Raw genomic sequence first — 24,563 nt, forward strand, 5'->3', positions numbered from 1 at the left:
TTTTTCCCCTCCTCTTACTCCATAATAATTATAAATGCTCTTATCCCACTCAATGTTACGACCAGCACTTATTCATTCAATTTTTTGCTGCCCTTATCTTTCTCTTGCAAGCCTTAAAACAGTAATTGCCCTGAAATTGGAAAGAATGACAGAGGGTTCCCCCTCCGCCCCCCGAGTAAACTTAAAATTTGATCAGCCCCTCCGAAACCAGGCTGTTTGTTGTTTCCTGCATTCTTTAGTTCCCAGGTTTTTAGTTCCCAGCATTCAGATTTACAGTTTTACTTTTCCTCCAGCCTGCTTCCATCACAATACTGAATATTTAATTTCTATCGTCACTACCAGAAAAGATGTTTCAAAAAGAGGATGCAGAAACTCACAAATCCAAAAACCAGCCACACAAAGATGCACAGTAGCTAATTTTAACTGCAAATTCAAAAGCTTGTGCAATTAGAGCTGGCTGCACAGCGAGTCAGTGACTAACTTCCCAAGGAGACAGCTGGCAGATTTGCATAGCTGTCTGTCGACGCGTTTGCAGAAACAGAAAAAAGGAGGGGACAAGACAGAGTGACCATAGCGACTTGCGGCTCTGCCACCCTGTGCTTTCTGTTCAGCTCACCTGAGGCACAGGGCACCTAAAAGCTCCACCTTTGCTCAGTGCAGGTTCAATTGACCATCTAATATTCAGGACACTATCCTTGCTGAAGTTTATACACACGTGTGATCTACAGAAATAAGCAGATTAGAACAGGCCTGGAGATTGGTAGAGTTAGAAGTAGGCTGAGTAAGCACGCAGACCTTGTCAGCAGCCACCACACTCCTGGAAGGCCTTCCACAGTTCTGTTTTCACAGAGAGAAGTTAAATGCCTCCCTTCCTCAGCACACCAAGTACCCTGGCACCGTGTTTACAGAGGAAACTGCACTTCTGCTCCTCCTTGATGCCCTGAGGGACAGCTTATCTATGGCCCAGGCCTGCCATCTCTCTCAGGAAGAGCTATGCAGTTCTTCCAGCCGTCTCCAGCTGTTTGTCCCTGTGCAGGAGTCGTGACTCACCGCAGGAGCCCTGGCTCGTGGCTGCTCCCAGCAGCGCCCAGAGCAAGGGGCAGCCACGACTCAAGCCAGCACTGCTTCACAAAACCACTTGGTGAACTGTGCCCTACGTGAACACGCAAGAGAAGTCCTTACAGGCACACGCAAAGATTAAGGTCTGTGAACGCTTCAACCTACGCATATAACAACGTCTCTTCAAAACACACCTTTTCCTTCTTATTCAACAGTTCAATACACGCAGCACTAGCAAAACTGCTCAGGACAAGGCTCCAGGCAATCACCAGCATTTTCTGCTACATGCCCTCCAACCGTGCTCACACAGTCAAGCCAAGGGGCTCTTATTAGTAGCTGACCCATAGTGTCCAAAATTTTAGGGTACGTGCCTGCTTGAAGAGGCTGCACAAAGTACTCTTGCCTCTCTCTGGTAGGCAAACAAGACAATTCCCTTTGTTGTCTTGCCCCAGGGACCAGACGACCAACTTGCCTGGCCTGGCCCGCCATTTCTACAACTAATGGAACTGAAGAGGAGACAGCAACCATGGGGATTTGCCACTAGAGCCCAGCGTATGTAGGGACTTAACTTGAGTTTCCAGCACAAGCAACATCAGAAAGGGAAAGTGAACTTAGTGAAAAACCAAGATCAACTGAATATTGGTCTGGGGTGAGGGTAATGCAACAGAGTTGCAAGAGTCAGGAGTTAAGTTTCACTAGAGGAATTTTTGTTTTTAAACAAGGCCTTATAAAAATACAATCGTTTTCTCAAGGAACCGCCCTGAAATCCTGTGCCTGGGCACAGAAAGTGGTTTTTGGTACCACAAGAGGTGTGGAAGGCAGACAATGAATAGGATGCATGTGCTGCCCATTTCCTTTGGTTGAAATACATGAGACAAACTAGTAAAATTACCTTAACTTCTTCCTGTAAGCATGACTTCAGGATACTTCTCTAGCATACAATTGTGATCCCAACACAGACCCTTTAATTTAACTTTTCCATTAGGGAGTTCTCAGACTGTCACTCCAAATCAGCAAGAAAGAATGCTATCAGTGACAACTTCACATCTACCAGCCCACATTTAGGCCAATAAACAACCAGCTTCTTCACAACAGCAACAACCCACTTTAACATGGTGTAACCACCTTCACCAACCCTTCAGGATCCACATGCAGGGTAAAAAAAACAAAGCAAAGATAGCCAGAAAGCAGCTTTTCAAGTAACAGCCAAAATATCCTCCCCTCAGAACCTGGGGGCTGTGGTAATCCCCTTTTTGAAATGCTAATGTCATTACAACCATAGCACCAGAAGACAAGCTGTGGGGCCTGGGTGACAGAGCCTCTGCTGTGCCCTTACACAGATGATTTAAGCTAGGCCTTTTGTAACTCTCCTCCCCAAAGCTCCCTGCCCGGCATCATGCTTGACAGGAGCTGCAGCTGCCGTCCGACCCTCCCGAGGAGCAGGGGTGGAAAGATCAAGCTGATGAATTCATGCGTGCAGGACGGGGGCCCGGGGCGCAGCAGCCGTACGCTGTGGCCTTGTGTTCTCCAAACACGCACGCAAGGACAAAGATGGGCTCAGGGAAGACTTGAAAAAAGGCAAAGCAAAAGGCCCCCAACTGCTCTCTTGCTACTGCTACACAATAGCACAACAGTAAAAATCGTTACAGCTGGTCACTAGACTTGGCACAACAGATATTGGTATAGGACAGCACGGCTCAAAGAAACTAATCAACATAAATACATTTATCCTTGCAAGCCCAGGAACCAGCTCAGCCTCGGGGAGGAATCCCTCCCATGGAGAAAGCTACTCCAAAGGGATGGAGAGCAGTCAACTTCCCTGCAAAAGCAACTGGAACTAGTTGCTGTGGGGAGATCAGAGACCAGACCAGGCACCCCAAGTTTCATCCTGCCACCATGCAATATGTAACAACTGACAGATGGTTACCAGAGGGCTTTCTAGTTTTGTTTTCAATTTAGTGTTCAGTTTTCATTGCCTCCAATACCAGTCAGGGAATCACCAGGGAAAACCAACTTCAAGTAATGATTCTGTTTTAAATACTACACGATTTGCCGCAAAAAGAGTGTTTCCTACAACTTACCATTTCCTACTATCTCCTGGAGAGCCTCCCACTACAGGACAAAAGGGAGACCATCACCACAACGGCCGAGAAGTAAATCAAGCTAAGTTTCACACCAGGTGAAACACAGGCTGACTGGAAAAGCAAGCTACAGACTGAAACAACATTTACCATTCACAAACACTGCTGCATTTACAGCAATTCCCACTTCATTATGAGACTGGGTGAAGCTACTCTAACACCACAGAAATAATGCATAAGAGCCCCAAATCTCTCTGCTGGAAAAGAAACAGGAACTATTTCACCTTGAAAGTTCAGTCATCCCACTGCTGCTTAGGTGTTTGAACTCCTACTTTGAGAGAAGTATCTGCATTTAATGAAGAGGCCAGCCTCTATTGCCACAGAAAGAAGAGAGGTGACAGACCGCTCTGGAAAGGGAGATGTGTTTGGTTTCGTTTGTGCAGGGTGCACACTGGCAAGCAGCTTTGAAATGCTGCTACCAAACCCAAATAATTTTTAAATGAAAACCACAAAAGCTTCAGTTCTGCAGGCACCCTCCCTTGGTGCTACCAACTAACCAATGTCAGGAGAAAAATTTCCTCCATTTAAAGCAACTAATCAAGTTAAGAGTTCAGGGAATGGAAACAGACTTAGTGATAGATGCTTCCCTGCTGTCAGAGGATGCAGAACAGACATTAATTTTCATCCTCTCAAATCGCTCCATGGCACCTGACACGGCCAAGTGTGAAATACTCCTGACCTGTCTCAGACAAGCGTCAGGTGGCCAGAGGTATGCAGTAAAATAGTTAAGCCTTTGCTCACCCTGACTGTAGTCAGAGAATGAATCTTCTCACAACACCCCTAATTAGCAGCTTCCACCAGTCTCCCTTGGTTTTACTGACAGCAAGAATCAAGGATGCTAAAAGCAGCCCTACCTGTGTACCAGATGACAGGCTGCCACGTCCCCTTTCCCCCATGCAGTCATACCACTGCCCACACAGGGACTCAACTCTTACATGGGATCAGCTCATGACTGGAAAGAGCTGGATAAAGTGGGACCAAACATGACCAAGGCAACACTGACAGGAAAAATAAAGTAAAAAAAAAAAAAACAAAAAAAACCCCCAGTGCTCTGAAAAGGTGCTCCAGCCCTGAGGAGTCTCCACAGCTGGAGGCACATGCCAAAAGGCAGTCAGTTCTCCAGGGTGCTAAGAGGAGGCAGAACTTCTCACAGGGGCTAACCTCTTCCAGCACAGCACCCACACTGCACTTCAAATGTGTTCACCCACCAGAGGCATCACCTTATGCCAGCAGACAGTGATCTGGCCACCACTGCATGTACTTCCTCTCCCACATGGCAGAAGTGCACTAACAGCGCCTGACTGCCAGCCTTGTGATCTGCCTCAGACCAAACTTGCCAACTATTTGTTTCACTATCACTTCAGTGACACAAAATTGAACAAGGATCCTGTACCAACAGAGAGCTCAGCTCTCCCAGCAGTGTACATCTCCCCCAACTATTCCAAAAGTCTAGCTTACTGAATGCCATGGAGGAAACAGCCACCATCAAAGCACAAACTGTCAACTTAAAGATAACACTTCAGTGTCTGAGAAGTAAATGCAAATAAAGAGATTCAAAGTTAGAAGGCCCAAAGGTTAAAATTATGCTAGCTCAAGGCCATCATATTTCTACGTCACAGCAAGACTCACTTCTGCTTTGGGCTACTGGCAATAACGTTTGCAACAAGACTAGCTCATTGGGAAAGACAAAAAAGTGGAGGACTAAAAGAATACAATTGAAAAAACAAACTTGCTATCTTCATGGATTTCACTAAGACTTGTGCTCAAAGGCAAACTCATCACAGCTTGTGACTATGTTCAGATTTTTCAGCTTACATATTAAAAGTAATTTCCTCAGTTGAGAGAAAAGTGACAGCTGAACCTAAACACTCAAATGATAAAGCCTTTATCTTTTCTTAGTATCTTATAACCTAAGTCAATTACACCCAAGAAAGTGTTTACAATGAAGCCTGAAGGTTGTTCTCCAGAAGCGTTCAAAGGCTACTTTTGCTAGGGAAAGCAAAACCAGCGACAGAATGGAAGAAGTACTAGCTTCAGGATAATACACAGCATTACAGTTATGGTCCTTTGCCTGGGCTAAAGAGAAGTAAAAATGTGGTATAGCATAACACGTGGCTCAGCATAACTCTGACAGTACTGGTCCTTTTCAAGAAGCATGTCAGTGGGTTACACTGCAGGTGCATCGCCAGGACTCCGAGTTTCAAAGTTAGCTGCTCTGAAGGTAGGGGTGGAATGGGCCAGAGGAAACAACATTAAAAACCCACATTTCTCCCCTCCCAGCCAGGAGCAAATCAACAGCCGTGGGTTTTGTGTGACACACCAGAAGCACATTCCTAAAGGCCTCTGCAGCATCAGGTAAGTCTCCTGGAGATAAATCCCAGGATGCTGGTGATCCAGAATAGAGAGGCAGCACCAGAAGTCCCTAACCCACTCTGATATAACTTCATTCCACACATACAGTGACACACAGACCCCACCTGGAAAGCATCACCATCAGCAGGGAGTGATACCTTGGTGTTGACAAGGATCCAGGGTCTAGCAGCTTTAATAAGTTTATCTTGTTTACAGGAAGGGTTCCTCTACAGTGGGTGTAGCAGCCAAAAAAGTGCAGGATGGGGGAGAAAAGCAAAGCAGCTTTTAACTATAAAACTGAACACAAACTAAGAAAAGCAGAACTTTCTGAGAAAGTCATGGATATTTCTCTAAACATGGCAGCAACTTCCACCTGAAGTTCCTCCCTATGTTGTTTCACACACAGTTGCTATATGGTCTTTTGCAGCTGCTCTCCTCCCCAGATGCCCAACCATGATGTTAGAGCACTCGTAGGCAGACACGGCCAGTGCTCCAGTAACTGGCATCTTCACCCTGCTCTGCTCCTGCCTTGAGGAGATTCCTGCCTTGAAGCTTCAGTCCCTGGAGGGCACGCACACTTTGTAACCTTCAAGTTCTTAAACTCTGTCAGTGTCTCATTAGTCAGTCCTGTTGCATATAGAAAAGCCTGAAAAGCCTGATGTTGTAAAGGCATATCCTGCATTCTCCTGCATTAAGACACTCTTACCTAACCATTAAAAAAATAAACACACACACATATATATTTCTACCAGCGTCCTCCTTCCCAAGGCCATACTGTTCTCAACCATTCTAATCTGCTTGCATAACTAAAACACTACCTTCTTTCAGGACTTACACTACTTAACCACCAAGCCACTAACTGGCTTTTTAAACCACCAGGATCTTTTTCACAACTCCACCTGTGGAAACCTTCACCTCCGTGTTTTGCTGCACTCCTCTGTCCCCCTCCTCTCCTTCCTAGGATCTTATTCTCCCCTGATCCTCATTCACCTTCAAGCTATTTCACCACCCTTCTACAAAACTCCATTCGCTTCTAGTCCTTTTCTGTGCATGAAAAGTCTCCAGATAGCTCAATTTCCTTCAAAATATTCTAGTTCTACCTAAAACAGAAAAACTTCACCTGTTGTCTCAGCAGCTGACATCTCTGCTGAAAAAGCAGCAGAAGAAAATGCAAAGTTGCCTAAACTACAAAATTCGTAAGATCACAAAACAGTTTTATTCTCTTTCTGATGCATAGTTTTATGGGTGCCTAAGGGTATGTCTGACATGAAACTCATTACACACCATGTTGGTCTTTTTCTCAGGACACAGAAAATGTCCCTTCAAGCCAGAAAAGCAGCCGCCTCTGCCTTTCTAGTTATGACTCTGCATGTGTCAGGCCTACCATGTTTCTTCCCTGTCTGTGGGTTGAAAACTCAAGACAACGTCCTCCAGAGGTGCTTATCTCACTCTGCAGCAAGGCAACATTTTTCAAATCAGACATGCTTCTCCCTTTACTGACAAAGTAAAAGATACATCTCAAAAGCAGCAGCAATGTTTCTTTCTGCTCTCAAACAAGAAAGATTTTCTCCATTGAATTAAGATGACTGGCTAGACCTAAAATGCTGAGCCCGCAGGATTTAAAGAGGCTCTTGTTATCATACTGTTCAATTCTTTGGCTTCTGCTTCCCCTGAAATGCTTCTTACCACACCAAGCAGACAAATACACTTATCCATGCATTCACGGCATTGGCCCTATAGAGAAGGAGCACAGGAGGCATTTCCATCCAGCACCAGCCAGGCCAAGGTACCCAAGCAGTGAGAGAGCATCCCCACAACCTCTTGAGATTAGGCAGTGTTCTCAGCACAGGAACTCCAAAAGTTCCCCTCCCCCTTCCATAATAAAAGGATCACTGTACTAGGCTGGGCCAAAAAGCTCATTTTATTCTTCAACAGCTTAGCAACAAGCCCCCTCTAGCCCAATCCACCTAGCACATTCTGTAAACTCATCTAAGCAGCCCCATACCTAAGGGGTTACTTCAAATCCTTTCAACGACATCTGGAAGCAAGCTCAAGTCCTCCAATACAACACTTTGCAAAAGCAGAGCCTCGGGGGAATTCCTGCTTGCAGACGAAGACAAACACTCCCCAGAGGTTTCATTCATTAAAAGGAAAATGTTTTTCTTAGATGCAGATCAGTGCACACAGATAAGCAGGTACAACCTCTTGGGACAATGTCATAATATTATCACCAGGTTCCAGTTACTCTCACGAAGTTACAAGCATTTTTTAGCTTGCTGTTCACGTGCCTTCAGTGCCCTACCTTCACTCTTGACTAAGCAATTTGTTACCAGCAGTGTTTTAGCAATCCTCATCTAGACACAGATTGCTGGGTTTAAACACAGGGCCTTGACAGATTCAGCCACAAAAGCTGAAGAGGCAACAGTCTACAGCTACCCACCTCGCCCTACCACTTGTTTCCCCCTTATCACCCATGTAAGCATGCTGAGGACATGTCTACTCCACAGCTTTACATACCACACACCAGCTATTCCAGCAGTATTTGCAGCAAGAGCCCAGGCTGAAGTTTGCCACAGTTCCAGAGCAAATTTACTTCTTGTTCTGCCATCCCCGCTGTGGAGTCAGTAATAACTGGCAGCATAAACAGGAGGTGCTAACTGCTTGTGCTGCTACAGTTAAACATAAGGGCTGGAGAAGCAATGGCAGACGTGGGTTGCACAGATGAAAAACATTCAACATATCCTAAAAACATAATGCCTCAGCTGCAATGGTAACCAGTTTAGGACTCAAAAGGGACAGAAGCAGCAAAAGGAATTGTCAAACGGCACAAGGTGATAGCAAGCAAACTTTCTTCTGTCCCACTGTTGGGACTTTTTCCATGAGACTAGGAACGAACCCAAACTCTTCCCAAATGAGTGGCTCAAGTAGATAAAGAGGAAGGGCTCAGTGATAGAAGGCAGCTGCATAAGAAAATAGACAAGTCTGTATTTTCAACCTAGTGGGCAGCAAGTCATCAAGGGACACCAAGATGGTGATGAGTCAGAACCTGGACCGAAGTTCACAAATACTTTCTCTTGAAGAACAAACCATGCCATATAGTACCCCTCCTGCTTCCCTCTACAATGAAGCTCCTACCAGTTTCCATCTTTCTCATTCTAGCCCAAGAAGCTACGGCGAGTTGGACCAGACAATTCTTGAGTTATTTCCTAAAGCAGCTTATTTTCCTGCTAGCAACCATGGCCAAGAATTGAAGGCCCCTTAATACCAGGTGCATGCGATACCAGTCTTGCCAGGAGTAAATTTCAGGCATTGGATAAAAATCCAGGATTCAGAGGATTCCATCAGCTCTTCTCCCACCTCCTACTCTATGAAGACCAAAATTTGGTAGATGATAAAATTCCCCTCCCACACCTTTAAATACTTAATTATGAATCCATTCCCCTCAGACTCTGTTCCTGTATTCCTTTTTTTTTTTTTTGGAGGAGAAGGAAAAGTTCAGACTAAGATCAAATTTCACAGTTCAACAAAGATTTACACAAAATTTTATATATTATAGAACAGATACAGAAGCCAAATATGCTTCCCAATTCCTCCCGAAGTTACATACATCCATAACATGCACACAGGAAAGATTTTAGACTTTTTCTGAGCACAGGAAATGAAAAAGTAGGAGTATCCAATGGAATATATCCAGAGTCATGCTCTGTGATGAGATGTTCACCTTTCTTGATGAAAGGAAAAGGTTTTTTGCCTCAGCTCGCCCTCCCTGTCCTCTCCGGCAGCCTCTCAAAACTGTTACAAGCAGCATCTCTCTGTGTTTTAATGAAATATTTATCCTATTTGTTTTTTCTTGAGTCATTTGAAGTTAAATGCTATAGAAGGCACAGGGATCCCTTCAAGCACAGTGAAATGTACGACATTGATCTCCCTCTCTCAAATTGAGGGCAGTCATCTTTCCCAAATACAAGGGGCAAAAATGGAAATGGGGTATAGAGATGGATCTCAGCCTATCCAACAAAAGTATAATGGGAATCCTAGCTCATGGCCACTTATATTAAACAGTACAACATCACACTAATTTCTCATAGTACAGCAGTGAATATAAGTCTACTCACGTGCAGGTCCTTTGGATTTGCTGAGCCAACCTAGGACACACAAAAGGAAAATTCAGGATTACTATTATGCTTGCTTTAATTCATCCTTCAACCATTAGAACTGGTTAAAACTGAACAAGTTGCATGGCTTCTTGAGATCCCTATTACTCCCTTCAAGCCAGTTGCTTCAATAGCACTGCCTGGATCAGTGTAGTAACAGTGTGAATATTATTATTTGAATAGTCTAATTCTGGGCCTGTCTGCATCTGCTTCCTAGCCACACCTTTGTGGCCTGGCCATTATTCTGCAGCTCCTCACCATGCTCTTCTGTACGACTCTGCTCTTACTAAGCTCTCCAAAGGGACTGGAAAGAGGAATTGCACCTGAAACTGCTCCCCCTTCTCTCCATGGAGAACTATACACTTCTTTGGGCTGACCTCGTAATTTCTCCAAACCCACACTCACATGAAACATGCAGGTTACGATGAAGATCCTCTATTCATGCACAACACCTCCCCACATTTCTGTCTGGCCATCCAAAGTTATAGTGTCCTTGTTTTCATGACCATTGAATTCATCCCTAGCTGTATAAACGCCTTCCTTTCAGCTGCGTAATTAGAGACAAAAGAAACCTCTGCTTTGCAGAGATTCCCAAAGAATAGGAACAAGTCTGAATCTGCTCAATGACTGGAGTGCGCTCTAACAAGCTGTTCTATGCAGTGCAAACAAATACCAGCGGTATCCAAGAGCTTCTGTGCAGAATAACCTTGGCACTGAAAAGACCTTAGAACGGCAAGCAGCAGATTGGCTGCATTTGCGTCAGAGACAACACACAGGAATGAAGTCGTTTCAGTTTATTCAAGCTCAATTTATCACTTTAACGGCAATCCTAAAAATTAAAGAGCTAGCTTTATAGCGTTTCACATGTGATCAGTCAACAAAAATCAGGCTGTGTCTAAATCTAAATGGACTTAGATTCACCAAGCCTGCATTATTATTAATTTTTAAAGGTTAATATTTAAACTCTCTCCTTTATGGGTATTGATATTTGGTTAATTCAGGATGTTTAGTACTTTTACCAACACCTTTACTTACATTTCCCAGGACGAGGTGATGCTATTATCAGTAATGAAAGGCCCAACCTACATTTTGATAGGTTTCTGACAGAGCTGGTTATGAATCCAAGAGAGATTACACCATTTGGAACGCAAATGATAGGAAGCTTTCAGAGTATTTTAGAGACTACCTGTTAAAATTTAATGAACAACTTACTCTGATCCACTGATTCTAAAAATAGTCTGGCCAGACCGGAGGACCATTGTGAATGAGATATAAACACAAGGCCTTTGAGAGCTTGGGAATAACCTTAAGGGCCAGAGATGGGAGGGAGAAAAAAAAAAAATTAAAAAAAAAAAATCACAGCAATAAAGAAAGAATGGGGAAGGGTTATCTGTAGAAAAACAGACAAAATGCTCGTTATTGGTCCTCTCCAACCCTTCAAAAATTCCCCATTTCTATCTACTAAGCTCCCCAGCTCTTAGCTACATTCCAGATGAACCCTCAAAGAAAACAGAAGAGACAGACGAATAACTAAGCTTCCGCATTTCAAGTCCTTGCTTTCCAAGTCTCCTTGCCTGCTCATTCCTTCATTATTTCCCCCAACTAAGCTTGGAGAACTTGCCAGACAGGGAAGAAAGGCACAACAGTGATAAAGCTCAAAAAATATTTCTGAACAGCACTGAAGTTTCCATAAATCCTCCTCTTCTGACATAGCTTCATTGCTTGCCCGTCAGCAAATGCTGCGTTTATTTTGTGTTAAAATATGTGCAGCGGTTATTTTTATATTCATGGATATCTTCCTGTGAAAAGGGAGCATTTTCCCCAAATTCTGCAGTGTGCTTAGTGACTAAGCAACATATCATACCCATCTCATGACACTCCAGGATATTTGAATAGATTGTTTGAGACAGAGTGCTGAAGATTTTTCTTAAAAATCCTTGCATAAAATCAAATCAATTTATTACCAGAGGACAGACCAGATGCTTGCTGCCTGGAAATAAGTCTACCCTCTGCATTAACCACGGGGCAAAGAGAACACATTCCTGCCCAAAACATGAATATGTTTTTAAGCCTCCTGGAACTCAAGCAACAGAATTTCTAAACAGCAAAAATTATTGCAATACAATATACATCATATGGTTTTAAACATATGAATCACAAGCTCTGCTTTCTCACTCAGAGCTGAGCCAGCCATTGTCTCCATGCTTGTCTGTCTTTTTATGAGAACATTCTTCAGCTTTTGTAGCAATTGTGAGCATGTCACATTGGCCCCTCATTCAAGATAAGCATTACTGCCAAGAGATTTAATACAATCTTTTGCTTTCTGTTAACGTTGCTTTGCTCTGCCTGCTCTGAATGATTTTGCTATGTAAAGTAATAAAGTGAGGATGGTGGGGTGGTTGGGGGACAAAACTGAGGGAAAGATGATTTTCCAAGCACCTCGCCAGCATTCTTTGTTTCTCCATCTGGCTCTCTGCTCCTCGGCTGACTTGCTCATTAATGTTACTCATGGCTGGCGTGCTGCTGCAGGTGCAGCTCTCCGGGACCATGACACACCACTGAGCACCCCCATCCCTCCCAGCAATTGGCAGCTGGGTTGCTACCTCCCAGTCTCAGAAAACCTGTACATGGAAGCGCTCCTCAGCAAGCCCTTCCCCTCCCCCCAGATTTTTTCCCCGGCATGTCTTGTCCTCTGCTATGATCTTGGGCTCCCCTCCGCATGCACTCACTTTCTCACTTCCCGTGCAGGAAATGGTTCGTGCCTAGCCACTATAATCCTATTTAACTGATCGTCTGCCTTGACCAGTTTACCACAGCTGGTTTCAGGTCCTGAAGCTAAAGGAACACAGAAAGGGAAACAATGCAAAACCACTCTCAGGTCTTCTGACATGCTTAACTAGTGCTTTTGTTAGTGTGACTGGATGCCTTAAAAAATGATACTAAAAAGGCTTGCCGGTATTGTGGCTGTCTTTCCCTATCCAGCAGCTCTGTGCAGCAGGAGGCATTTGCATACTGATTACAGATTCAGTTGAAGGTGCTGCAGTGTGTAATGGGAGTTTCAGATAGGGATGGTGCACTCCAGCCCCAGGCTGGGAGGCATATCTGACAGGCCTACATCTGAAATGAGGCAGTGACATTATCACCAATAACAGCAAGACTGAAAAAACAAGGATCAACCAGATCCAAAAAGACCTTGTCCCTTTCCCACTCTCACTATCTGTTCTTGCCAATTTGTCACTCTCTCATGTGTGTTCCCCCCACCCCTCATTACCTGCAAAGCCAAAATCAGGCCAGGAAGACATACAAATCTGGGATATCTGATTTCAGCAGCCTCTCCCTTCCAACTTGAAGAGCCAGAAATACTAAAAGGAGATCAACTCCTCCTCCAGCAGTTTCCAGCACCAGCAGACTTTTCCCATACAGGATCACCTTGGCTTTGAGAGCATCTAGCAACTAACATTTATTCTGCTCTACCACACAGAGGCCAATTCAAGCTTCACTGATGCTGAGGAGTGTTGGTCATGGGACATTTTTAGGTGCCATGATACGTCAAATAAATAGGACTTTTTAGAGTTATGCCGAGAACCGAGGCTTTGTTTTCAAAGGCAAGCCATTGTTCTACATTGCAACAGCTGCTGAAGTCAAATCTACGTGCCTTTTTGGGACTAACCTCCTTCAAAGTTCTGTACAAGAGCACACAAAGTTATTCCTTCCATCCCATGCCACTTATGATCAGGCATCTCTCTACAGACAAAAACTACATCATGGCTGGTCTGAGAGAAAAGACATATTTCAGGGTATACTGGGTAAACAAGCACATACTTCACATCATGTACTACCTTGTGACTATCCGGTATATTTTCTTCTTCCACTCATTTCTAAAAGGCAGATCCTCTCATCTCTGCTGAGATTTTACACATCATCCCATTGCACTGCTATTTACATTATTCACAACACTTGTCCATCAGATAAACATCAAGAAGTTAGAAAGGGGAGAGGGAAAAACTCAAGCTGCAAAGAGGATCTAATAGAGGGGTGCAGTTAGCGGGTGCTGAGGTGTCAGAAGATAACACACAAGGGAACGCTGAACAGATTCATCAGCTGTACAAAGAGCTGAAGACAGTCTGTGCTTCCAAAACTACTTCACATCAGCAACTGCTACAGGGCATACAGATAAGAGCGTCTACACGAGACTCTCACTCAACCAAAACGTGGTCCATGCTCTTGAGACAGTCCAAGTGCCCCCAGTTAAAGTTGCCCAGTAAAGTGCCCAACTGCCCCAGTAAAGGGATGAGAATGGAGGGGGAAAAAGCTAGGGGAATCAAAATGACAGGGTAAAGGACGAGCACTTATTTACCAATATGCAAGACTCGTTCACTGCCCTCTGCTTAACAAGCAGTGATGGAATTTTTCCTGTGAGTGCCGAAAGATGTGTACAAATGCATCAACCATCACCAGCTTCTCCATAAAAATATAAGGCCACCTCCATATTTATACATCTCCCCTTCCCTGCAGCATATACAAAGGTTTCACTTACCTGTGGCCTGTGCTTCCAAAATAAAGGTACCAAAGATAACTAGCAGAAGAAATAACCCATGGCTAGTCAAGGCAAGAGACGATCCTGTGTTGCTCTTTGGTGCTACCATTCCATGGCACATCTTTTACCCACCAAAGTTTCTTTTTAAAAAATTCCTGAAATATCTGGTTGATCAGGAGCACCTCCGTCTACAAAAACAAAGACAAAGAAACAGTAAGTGTTGAGCCAAACACCTACAACATCTGGGGAGGGGAGGAAAAGGGGAAATTCAGAAACAAACAAGAGCGACCTTTGACATGTTCTAGCATTTAGGAATCTTACCAAATATTTCACAGTTCACAAGGTAACAGGAGCAGAAAAGGCAATCTTCCACATAGGAAATACTAAAAGGAGGTGCATTACAGAGAGACCAGAACTTTCCACTCACCCTCTAATATTTCAGGTGTGAAGACTGCCTAGCTTACAATTAATTTTAGCTTTTCCTTTCAAGACAACCCCAGAGGATATAGCATCTGGAGAATTTGTTTCAAAATAACTTCAAGACAGCCAGCCTTCCTACACCCCCACCACCTTTCAGAAGGTCTCCAAGACACAGCAGACTGTACTAGACAGCTAGGATAAATAAATCAAATGCTTCTCCAGCCACCTGGAGAGGCACAGCAAACCTGACAGCCAGCCGGCAGGCAGGCAAACACACACTTATGAGGAGGAATGTAAACCAGCTTGGAAACCTCAGGTATAATGTTCTAACAGTACAGAGCATAGCAATTAAAATTGCAGGATGTGACACTGCTCATACCTGAGGACTGAGGGATTCAGCCATAGCCTATCAGGCACTGTCACAGCAAAAACAGACTCATACACAAACACACAAGGCACAGTTGGGACATCAAGAAAGCACAAAGTTGAACCCCGATTTTTAATGAAGGAAAAAGACCCAGTAGAATACATGTCCCACCAACCTAGTATGGTTTTAGCCTGCAAAACCTCCAATGGTAACTTTGGACCTGGATGAATAACAATGTCATGCATAACTCCAATGCTCATGAAAGAAAGCTGGGACCAAAGATCTGTGTGTAATGGTTTTACAAAGGAGGAAGGAGAAAACTGGGATAAAGACAACTGGGTGAGTGATGGAGTAAAAAAAAGAAAAAAAAAAAAAAAAAAACAAAAAACAACAACAAAAAAAACCCCAAACAAAAAAAACCAAACCCAAACAAAAAACTCCCCCAAAACAACAACAACATTTCACAAATCACATTTCAACACTTCTGTCATGCTATTCCTTACACAAACACCTAAAGCTCTCAGGGGAAAAGAAAATTTGCAAAAATTAATGTTTCTTTACACTTGACAACAGGAATACTTTTAATTTTGAGGGAAACCCCATTCAGCCACAGCTTCTTCAGTTAAATGGATATTCATACTGAAGGGGGACTCTTTTTTTTTTTTTTTTTTGCTAAGTTTCCCATAGAAATTCAAAACTGCTGGATAACTCCAAACAAATTTGAGAGGTGCAAAGGTGGGTATCGTACTCTTTCGTACTCTGTCAGAACAGATGGGAGACCTGGGTTAGTGCTCCTACTACTAGGGAAGGCAATATGACTTTCAGATCCTTAAGTACTTCTGAGATGAAGTCCACACACCAGCACTGACCAGAGAAACACATAACTCAAACAGCCAAAACTCACATTTCCAATTACACAGGCAAAAAAAGTTTCATTATGGGAGGGAATATGTAGATTTGTCATTAAACCTGGAAGTCATCCTACTGAAAAGAGGGTTTCCTTAGTTCCATGTCACTACTTTGGTCATATTTACTTCACAAAAGGGCTATCTTTAAAATTTGGATCCTTCACGTCAATTAGTCTCTACCAAAGAAGAATTCTTTGTCTGCATACACCCCCGCCTTGAAATGTCATTTCAAGATGACATTTAAACTGCCATGTGGCAAGTCTGGAGCTGATGCTACAATAAACTCTGTGTCTGCCCCTTTTGTTTCTTGCTTCATTTGGAGGGGGAGGAAGAGAAGTGAAGCTATCCCACTCTATGCCTGTAGCACAGCCTGTAGATTTCTTGTGTCTTCCACAGACAAGGAGCCAATGCTTTGTTCACCAAACTCCTACCATGCAGAAAGGAGTAAGGATGCTGCCACTCACCTGCTAGAATTCCTTCAGCAACAATTGGACCATGGAATGAAAAAATACTCCTCTCTGAAGAAAGCCAAGCCAGCTAGTCCGTACATCTGCCCCCTCCTCTCAAGTCAGATCTCCCGCATGGATTTTAAGTTCATACTTAATGGAAGAGGCCAGCATCTGGCCTATACTCCAGGCCAACAGCTGACTGCTTTCTTCTAAGAGTCACTGCTTTCTTCTAAGAGTCACTGCTCTACACCAAATTACAGCTCTGACAAAGCAATACACTATCTTCAGCAAATGGCCCTTCTGATTAGATCAAAACAGGTCTGTCCTCACCATTCCAATTTAATGAAGCCTCATTAGTATAACAAACTCTGCAAGTCTTGCCAAAGTATCTTTTAAAGGTGGCCTTCCCTGCCCTTGGAACAGTGCGTGCTGGATGACATATCAGCGGCCAGAAGGAGAGGTAGAGAAGAGGGCATGCAATTATCACAGAATTTGCTGAGCCGCCTGAGGTGTGCTACCTTGCCCAGAGGCATTTTCCTCTCCCAGAGATCACATGTGGAAGCCAGCAGTTCAATTCTGGTCTCTGAACAACCACCAAGTTAGAGATATGTAAAACAAAAATATCTTCTGGGGGAATCAATTATTGCTTATTCTCAATTCACTAATAGATTGCTCCAAAGCACAGCGCTGTTTCACTCCTTTCTTCTAAAGTCAGGCACAGTTCCCCCATCTCTTTTCAGCTACCAAGTCACTTGAGTCCCAGGTTAACAGGGATCCCGTCTGTCAGAGGCACAGGGCTGCCCCACAAGGAGTGTTGTAAATTGCTGCTGCTATGCCTACAGCAACATCCCAGTAAGCTGATTTAGTTCAGTGTGGGATTTGAAGGAGATACAAAGGCAGCAAAACCATTTAGTAGAAGATAGCATCGATAAAACAGATTTGTTAGGAGACAATGGGCACAGTATCCCCTGTGAGGATCCTCCCTCGGGCTTCAAAGTTAAAAAAACTTGTTCCCAGCCTTTACTTTTCCTTGGCAAAATTAGAAGATGAAAGAGATTCTGGCTAGATAGGAAGGTATCCTTTCTTCCCAGGGGGGAGCTGGTGGTTGGGAAGCTGTTTAGACAGACATTCAATCCTCTGAAAGTTGACTATTGTTTTAGCACATTCCTTATAACTACAGCTCAGGGGGAAGCAGCTTTCATAACTCTTCAGGCCCCCACCTCCAGAAATTAACTGGAGTGCATTGTAGAGCACACACATTTGTCAGAGACATACTCTCAGGGAAATAGCTTAACAATTCATGGGTTCACGTGAATCAAAGCAATTCCCTGTTTACACACAGCATTAAGGAACAGGCTGGTTTCTTTAATGGATCCTAGAAACAATGAGGCAGAAGCCACCAATGGCACGAATATATGGAGCAAGGACACTTCAGACCCATCTCACATGCCACAGCCTAGGCTGAAGGGTTATGGGAGGATTAAGTTTAAACAGAGATGTTTTCAAAGGTAATATTTACTATAGCCAGCAGTTCCCATAAATACAGTAAGGAGGGGAGAGAAGATTCTTCTCTGTTAACAGTATGTCAGTCAGAGGGTTGGGGTTTTTTTTTGCTTTCTTTTTAATGTGCACTTTGAAAAACACCTACTAAATATGGATAAGAAAATAAACTGTCCTCTATGGCCACAAAGTCAATAGCCACACACCCTCTCAGGGAATGCTATGAACAAGGGAAAAAGTACTCATTGCTCCCAGGTTACAGCCATCCCTGGCTTCCTTTTCTTGAAGTCTTGTCATCAAGCAACCTTCCCAGTGATGCTTCAGCACTGGTCCCCCTCGCTGCATGGCCAGCCCTGCTCGCACAACAAGCGGTAGTTCTCTTCTACGTGAACTCCCTGAAGCAGGCATCAGCTTCCACTGAAACCATGCAGGCCAGACTTTCTGCTCGCTCTTAAGCCACAATCAACCATTTCCAAAGATGACGCACTTGCATATGGCAGGAGCTTTTTCTAAGCTAAACTGTTTGGGGACCTCTGCCATTTATCTTCTAGACCTTCACAAGCTGTCAACTCATATCCCTTGATCCAAGATCCCTTTGTAAGCATACATACATTTTCCCAGGGTTATGACTAATTTTCTGATTTTTCCCCATTTCGTCACAGCAGGACTCCTAGGTCCCCATTAAAAAGTGTTCTTTGGAAGGTCATATGCTCAGGACTTGAAAAAGAACCAGATTCGTGTAGTTGTGGTGCACCAAGGACATGGGATGTCAGGGGGGTGGACGGGACAGTCTGAGGCTCTCCAGTTACTCAAGATGCCTGGCACAGCTATGCCCTGTGTCACCGTTGCTGGAAAACTGGTCTTCAACATGGATTCACCACAGTTTGTTTAGGGAAGTGTTCAGTATGTTTGGAATGCTACTGGCTTGCTTTTAAACAGCATACTTGAAACTTGCCAAAAGAAATTAGTTACCCTCATGCACATCAGAAATCTCTATTTTATCCACATAGCTTCTCTCTCACATAATAACAATCAGAAATTGTTTGCTATCTCTTGAATGCACACAACAAAGATCTCGGCAGCGGGATGAGTGATGGGTGTGCACAGCATACCTTTTGAAAGGCTAAGCACAAGGATTGTTCTTGCCTCATAGAATCACAGAAACGTATAGGTTGGAAAAGACCTTTAAGATCATCGAGTCCAACCATAAACCTAACACGACCAAGACCACCACTAAACCATGTCCCTAAGCACCTCGTCCAAATGTCTTTTAAATACTTCCAGGGATGGCGACTCAACCACTTCCCTGGGCAGCCTGTTCCAGTGCTTGATAACCCTTTCAGTGAAGTAAAATTTCCTAATATCCAGTCTAAACCTCCCCTGGCGCAACTTGAGGCCCTTTCCTCTTGTCCTATCGCTTGTTACCTGGGAGAAGAGACCAACCCCCACCTCTCTACAACCTCCTTTCAGATAGTTGTAGAGAGCAATAAGGTCTCCCCTCAGCCTCCTTTTCTCCAGGCTAAACAACCCCAGCTCCCTCAGCTGCTCCTCATAGAATTCTGCTCCAGACCCTTCACCAGCTTCGTTGCCCTTCTCTGGACACGCTCCAGCACCTCAATGTCTCTCTTGTAGTGAGGGGCCCAAAACTGAACACAGTATTCGAGGTGCGGCCTCACCAGTGCCGAGTACAGGGGCATGATCACTTCCCTAGTCCTGCTGGCCATGCTATTCCTGATACAAGCCAGGATGCCATTGGCTTTCTTGGCCACCTGGGCACACTGCTGGCTTATATGCAGGCGGCTGTCAACCAACACCCCCAGGTCCTTCTCTGCCTGGCAGCTTTCCAACCACTCTTCCCCAAGCCTGTAGCGTTGCATGGGGTTGCTGTGGCCCAAGTGCAGGACCTGGCACTTGGCCTTGTTAAACCTCATACAATTGACCTCGGCCCATCGATCCAGCCTGTCCAGGTCCCTCTGCGGAGCCTTCCTACCCTCAGGCAGATCAACACTCCCACACAACTTGGTGTCATCTGCAAACTTACTGAGGGTGCACTCGATCCCTTCGTCCAGATCATTGATAAAGATGTTAAACAGAACTGGCCCCAACACCGAGCCCCGGGGAACACCGCTTGTGACCGGCCGCCAACTGGAGTAAACTCCATTCACCACCACTCTTTGGGCCCAGCCGTCCAGCCAGTTCTTTACCCAGCGAAGAGTACACCCGTCCAAGCCATGAGCAGCCAGTTTCTCCAGGACAATGCTGTGGGAAACCGTGTCAAAGGCTTTACTGAAGTCTAGATAGACAACATCCACAGCCTTCCCCTCATCTACTAGGCGGGGCACCTTGTCATAGAAGGAGATCAGGTTGGTCAAGCAGGACCTACCTTTCCTCAACCCATGCTGGCTGGGCTTGATCCCTTGGTTATTCTCTACATGCCATGTGATAGCACTCAGGATGATCTGCTCCATCAGCTTCCCCGGTACTGAGGTCAGGCTGACAGGCCTGTAGTTCCCCGGGTCCTCCTTCTGGCCCTTCTTGAAGATGGGTGTCACATTTGCTAATCTCCAGTCAGCAGGGACCTCCCCAGTTAGCCAGGACTGCTGGTAAATGATGGAAAGGGGCTTGGCGAGCACATCTGCCAGTTCCTTCAGTACTCTCTGGTGGATCTCATCAGGCCCCATAGACTTGTGAGTGTCTAAGTGGTGCAGCAGGTCACTAACCATTTCCCCCTGGATTATGGGGGCTCCATTCTGGTCCCCATCCCTATCTTCCAACTCCAGGGGCTGGGTACCCAGAGAACAATTGGCCCTGCTATTAAAGACTGAGGCAAAGAAGGCATTAAGTACCTCAGCCTTTTCCTCATCCTGGATCACTGTGTTCCCTCCCCCGTCTACTAGGGGCTGGAGATTCTCCTTAGCTCTCCTTTTGCTGCTAATGTATTTGAAGAAGTGTTTTTTGTTGTCTTTTACAGCAGCAGCCAGATTGAGCTCTAGCTCAGTTTTGGCCCTTCTAATTTTCTCCCTGCACAGCCTCGCTACACCTTTGTAGTCCTCCTGAGTTGCCCGCCCCTTCTTCCAGAGGTCATAGACTCTCCTCTTCTTCCTGAGTTCGAGCCAGAGCTCTCTGTTCAGCCTGGCCGGTCTTCTTCCACGCCGGCTCGTCTTTCAGCACCTGGGGACAGCCCGCTCTTGTGCCTTTAGGACTTCCTCCTTAAAGAATGTCCAGCCTTCCTGGACTCCTTTGCCCATTAGGGCTGCCTCCCAGGGGACTCTCTCAACCAGTCTCCTAAACAGGCCGAAGTCCGCCCTCCGGAAGTCTAAGGTGGCAGTTTTGCTGAGCCCCCTCGCCGCTTCTCCACATATCAAAAACTCTATCATTTCATGATCACTCTGCCCAAGACAGCCTCCAACCATCACATGGCTCACAAGTCCTTCTCTGTTCGTGAACAAGAGGTCCAGCGGGGCACCTTCCCTAGTTGGCTCGCTCACCAGCTGTGTCAGGAAGTTATCTGCCACATGCTCTAGGAACCTCCTAGACTGTTTCCTCTCTGCTGTACTGTATTTCCAGCAGACATCCAGCAGGTTGAAGTCCCCCACAAGAACAAGGGCTAGTGATCATGAGGCTTCTCCCAGCTGCTTATAGAATAGTTTGTCAGTCTCCTCATCCTGGTTGGGTGGTCTGTAACAGACTCCCACCACAATATCTGCCTTGTTGGCCCTCCCCCTGATTCTTACCCATAGACACTCCACCCTATTATCACCATCATCGAGCTCTAAACTATCCAGACACTCCCTGACGTACAGGGCTACCCCACCACCTCTCATGCCTCGCCTATCCCTCCTGAAGAGTTTATAGCCATCCATTGCTGCACTCCAGTTGTGCGACTCATCCCACCACGTTTCCGTGACGGCAACCATATCATAGTTTTCCTGATGTACAATGGCTTCCAACTCCTCCTGCTTGTTGCCCCATGCTGCATGCATTGGTGTAGAGGCACTTCAGCTGGGCTGTCGTCCATGTCTCCTTCATAGAAGAACACCCCTTGTGTGCTTTGAGACATTTCACTGGCATTTCCCTCTTGGCTCCTATTGCCTCAGTATCCCCTAGCTCAACTCTGTTCGACTTCGGCTGTGCCCCGGCGTACCCTGCACATCTCAGAGACACAGGCCAAGTGCCCTCGCTGGCACCCGCTCCCTCTAACCGTGGCACGTCGTCCCTCAGCTTCCCTCGGGCAAGCCTGATATTATCCCCCTCCCCCTTCGAGTCTACTTTAAAGCTCTGTCAATGAGCCCCACAAGTTCCTGAGCAAAGATTCTCTTTCCCCTTTGAGAAAGATGAATGCCATCAGATGCCAGCAAACCCAGTGCTGTGTAGGCCATCCCGTTGTCAAAAAAAACCAAATCCGTGGCAATGACACCAGCCACAGAGCCATGCATTAATAGATTGGGTGTGTCTGTTCCTTCTTGTGTCGCTGCCCACAACTGGAAGGGGAGAGGAGAAAATAACCTGTGCTCCAGAGTCCCTTACTAGCCGTCCCAAGGCCCTGAAGTCTCTTTTGATCGCCCTAGGACTTTGTGTTGCAGCCTCATTGCCCCCCACATGGAAGAGCAGTAGGGGGTAATAGTCCGAGGGCCGTACCAAGCTAGGGAGTATCCTCATGACATCCTTCACGCGGGCCCCAGGGAGGCAGCAGACTTCCCTAAGAGGAGGGTCCGTCCGGCATATCAGACCCTCGGTTCCCTTCAGAAGGGAGTCACCCACAACTATAACCCGTCTTCTCTTCCTTGTGGGGGTGGTGTTAATACGAGAGGTACGTTCTTCTGACCTGGGCGACACCTCTGGTGTAGATAGACTGTCGTCCCCATCCTCCATTGCCTGGCCTTCCACCTCCAGGGCCTCATACCTGTTGTACAGAGGCACCTGGGGGGGCGAGGTGGGCAGGGAGGGCCTCTGCCTGCTGCCACGAGTGTGGACTTGCCTCCATTCACTCTCCTCCTTTGAGCTGCTGCCTTCAGCCTGGTGAGGGGGGGATAGAGGATCCCCTTGATCATGGGTCAGGCTGCAGGTGGAACCTAATGTGAGCAGTGTAGTTCAGAGAATTTAACCTTCACCCTTAGTTACTGGTTTTGCTGTATCCTTATTTTGTCTGCTTTCAATGAGCAGTCAAGCTTTAGAACAAAAAAAGTCATCCTCTTGGCTGCTTAATAAGAAAAATTACAGAAAAATCAAGTCCAAGTGCCAGCAGAGGAAAGAAATGCCTAATTCTACTTACTTTCTGTAGCTAAACCAGTTTAATTGAAAGCTTTTAGAAACAGAATTGTATTTTTAACATTTTGGGATAACTCCACAGTTCAATTAAACGGTTCAGTTAAATTAGACACAAAGAAAAAAACAAAGCATTCAGAGTTACCTGCAGGCAGTTTAGAAAATCTTAATCATCTGACTTTTCAGCACAGCCCACTCTCAATTATCCAGGATAATTGGAAAAGGTGGAAGAGGAAGAGAGGAAATAAGAAAAACCAAACAACCCATGTAACACTCTGCCCACATGCGCAGCATAACCAGATGATTTAGGACATGTGTGTTTGGTAGCTTCATTTTACACCTTCATTTTTGCATTATAAAAAGGCAGATTTCTGCATAGCACAGGCACAGCATAAAGCAGAGGGCTGAACTGCACACATCCCCTGCTACAGAGTGGAATAACTAGGGCAGACTGAGCAGCTTATTCCGGACACTGGAATCAGTGCACATCCTCCTGCAAAACCAAGACCTGATTGCAACCTGTAGTGGGACCTGAAATGTTGGGTTTCCTTCCTCATTCCCCAGCTGTGCCACAGGGTTTGGCCTATGACCTGCAAATTCAGCAGTTTCTTACACATAAATATCTTGTTTTAGCTTTCACCTCCTCTCTCTCATGAAGGTTTCTAAAACACCAGCGCAATTGTTGGTGATACAGAACTCCCATTTTCAAGAGGGAACATTAGGGTTTGCTCAGAAAGAAGCTTGCTGGACAGGCTGAATTCTGAAATTCCATTTTAATCTCTGATAAACAGCATGTGCCTAACTCTCCACAGCCCCACTAAGGCACACTTAAGCTTTAAGCCAGGAAACTGGATTTTTCACTACTGGATAACCAGTCCCTTACAACTGGGAAAGTCACATCAACATTCCTACCCCAAGTGACTAAACCTACAAGATTCATCAATTTGCATAACTTATTCCCCAGCCTCCTCCCCTCTATCCTTCCGATCATAGTCTAAAGTCCTGTTTGCATCTAGATCATGCTTTTGCACCCCTCCCTTGCTTGCCTCCTTATCTCACTTGATGTTCCTCAAGAAGTCATCCTGAGGTTAGCCGAGCATATTCTTCTGTGGGCTAAAGGCAAGGACCACTTCCCTCCTCCATCTATTTCCCTTCCACGCTAGCAGTTGGGTGCAAGCCTTTGTATATTAGCTTCTTCCCTGCTGCAGCCCAAAGAGGAATGCACAGCAGGCTCAAAGATATTCCTGAGTGGGCCAAACAAGCTGCATCTCCAACAGTCCCCATAGAGGTCAGGAACAAGGAAGGAACGGACTTTTCAAGGTGTGCAAAGAAGAGGTGCAGGGTTGCCAAGGGGGGAAAAGGGGTGGTATTCAGTACCCTTCACTGTCCATTGCATGATGGAAACTCTGAA

General features: G+C 45.3%; 1 protein-coding gene across 5 annotated transcripts in view; it reads right to left on the reverse strand.

The window, feature by feature from the left end:
- Positions 1-24,563, reverse strand: part of SUSD6 (sushi domain containing 6) — a 99,493-nt gene that overhangs the window by 40,969 nt on the left and 33,961 nt on the right. For all 5 annotated transcript variants that reach the window (XM_075502920.1, XM_075502915.1, XM_075502917.1 and 2 more), the window contains exons 3-4: positions 14,244-14,431; positions 9,668-9,697 (exon numbers count right to left, since the gene is read on the reverse strand). In XM_075502920.1, the coding sequence (XP_075359035.1) occupies positions 9,668-9,697; positions 14,244-14,364 (151 nt within the window). In that variant the 5' untranslated portion in view covers positions 14,365-14,431. The remainder of the gene's footprint in view (positions 1-9,667; positions 9,698-14,243; positions 14,432-24,563) is intronic.

This window comes from Mycteria americana, chromosome 5 (genome assembly GCF_035582795.1).
Source record: "Mycteria americana isolate JAX WOST 10 ecotype Jacksonville Zoo and Gardens chromosome 5, USCA_MyAme_1.0, whole genome shotgun sequence".
Taxonomy (NCBI): domain Eukaryota; kingdom Metazoa; phylum Chordata; class Aves; order Ciconiiformes; family Ciconiidae; genus Mycteria; species Mycteria americana.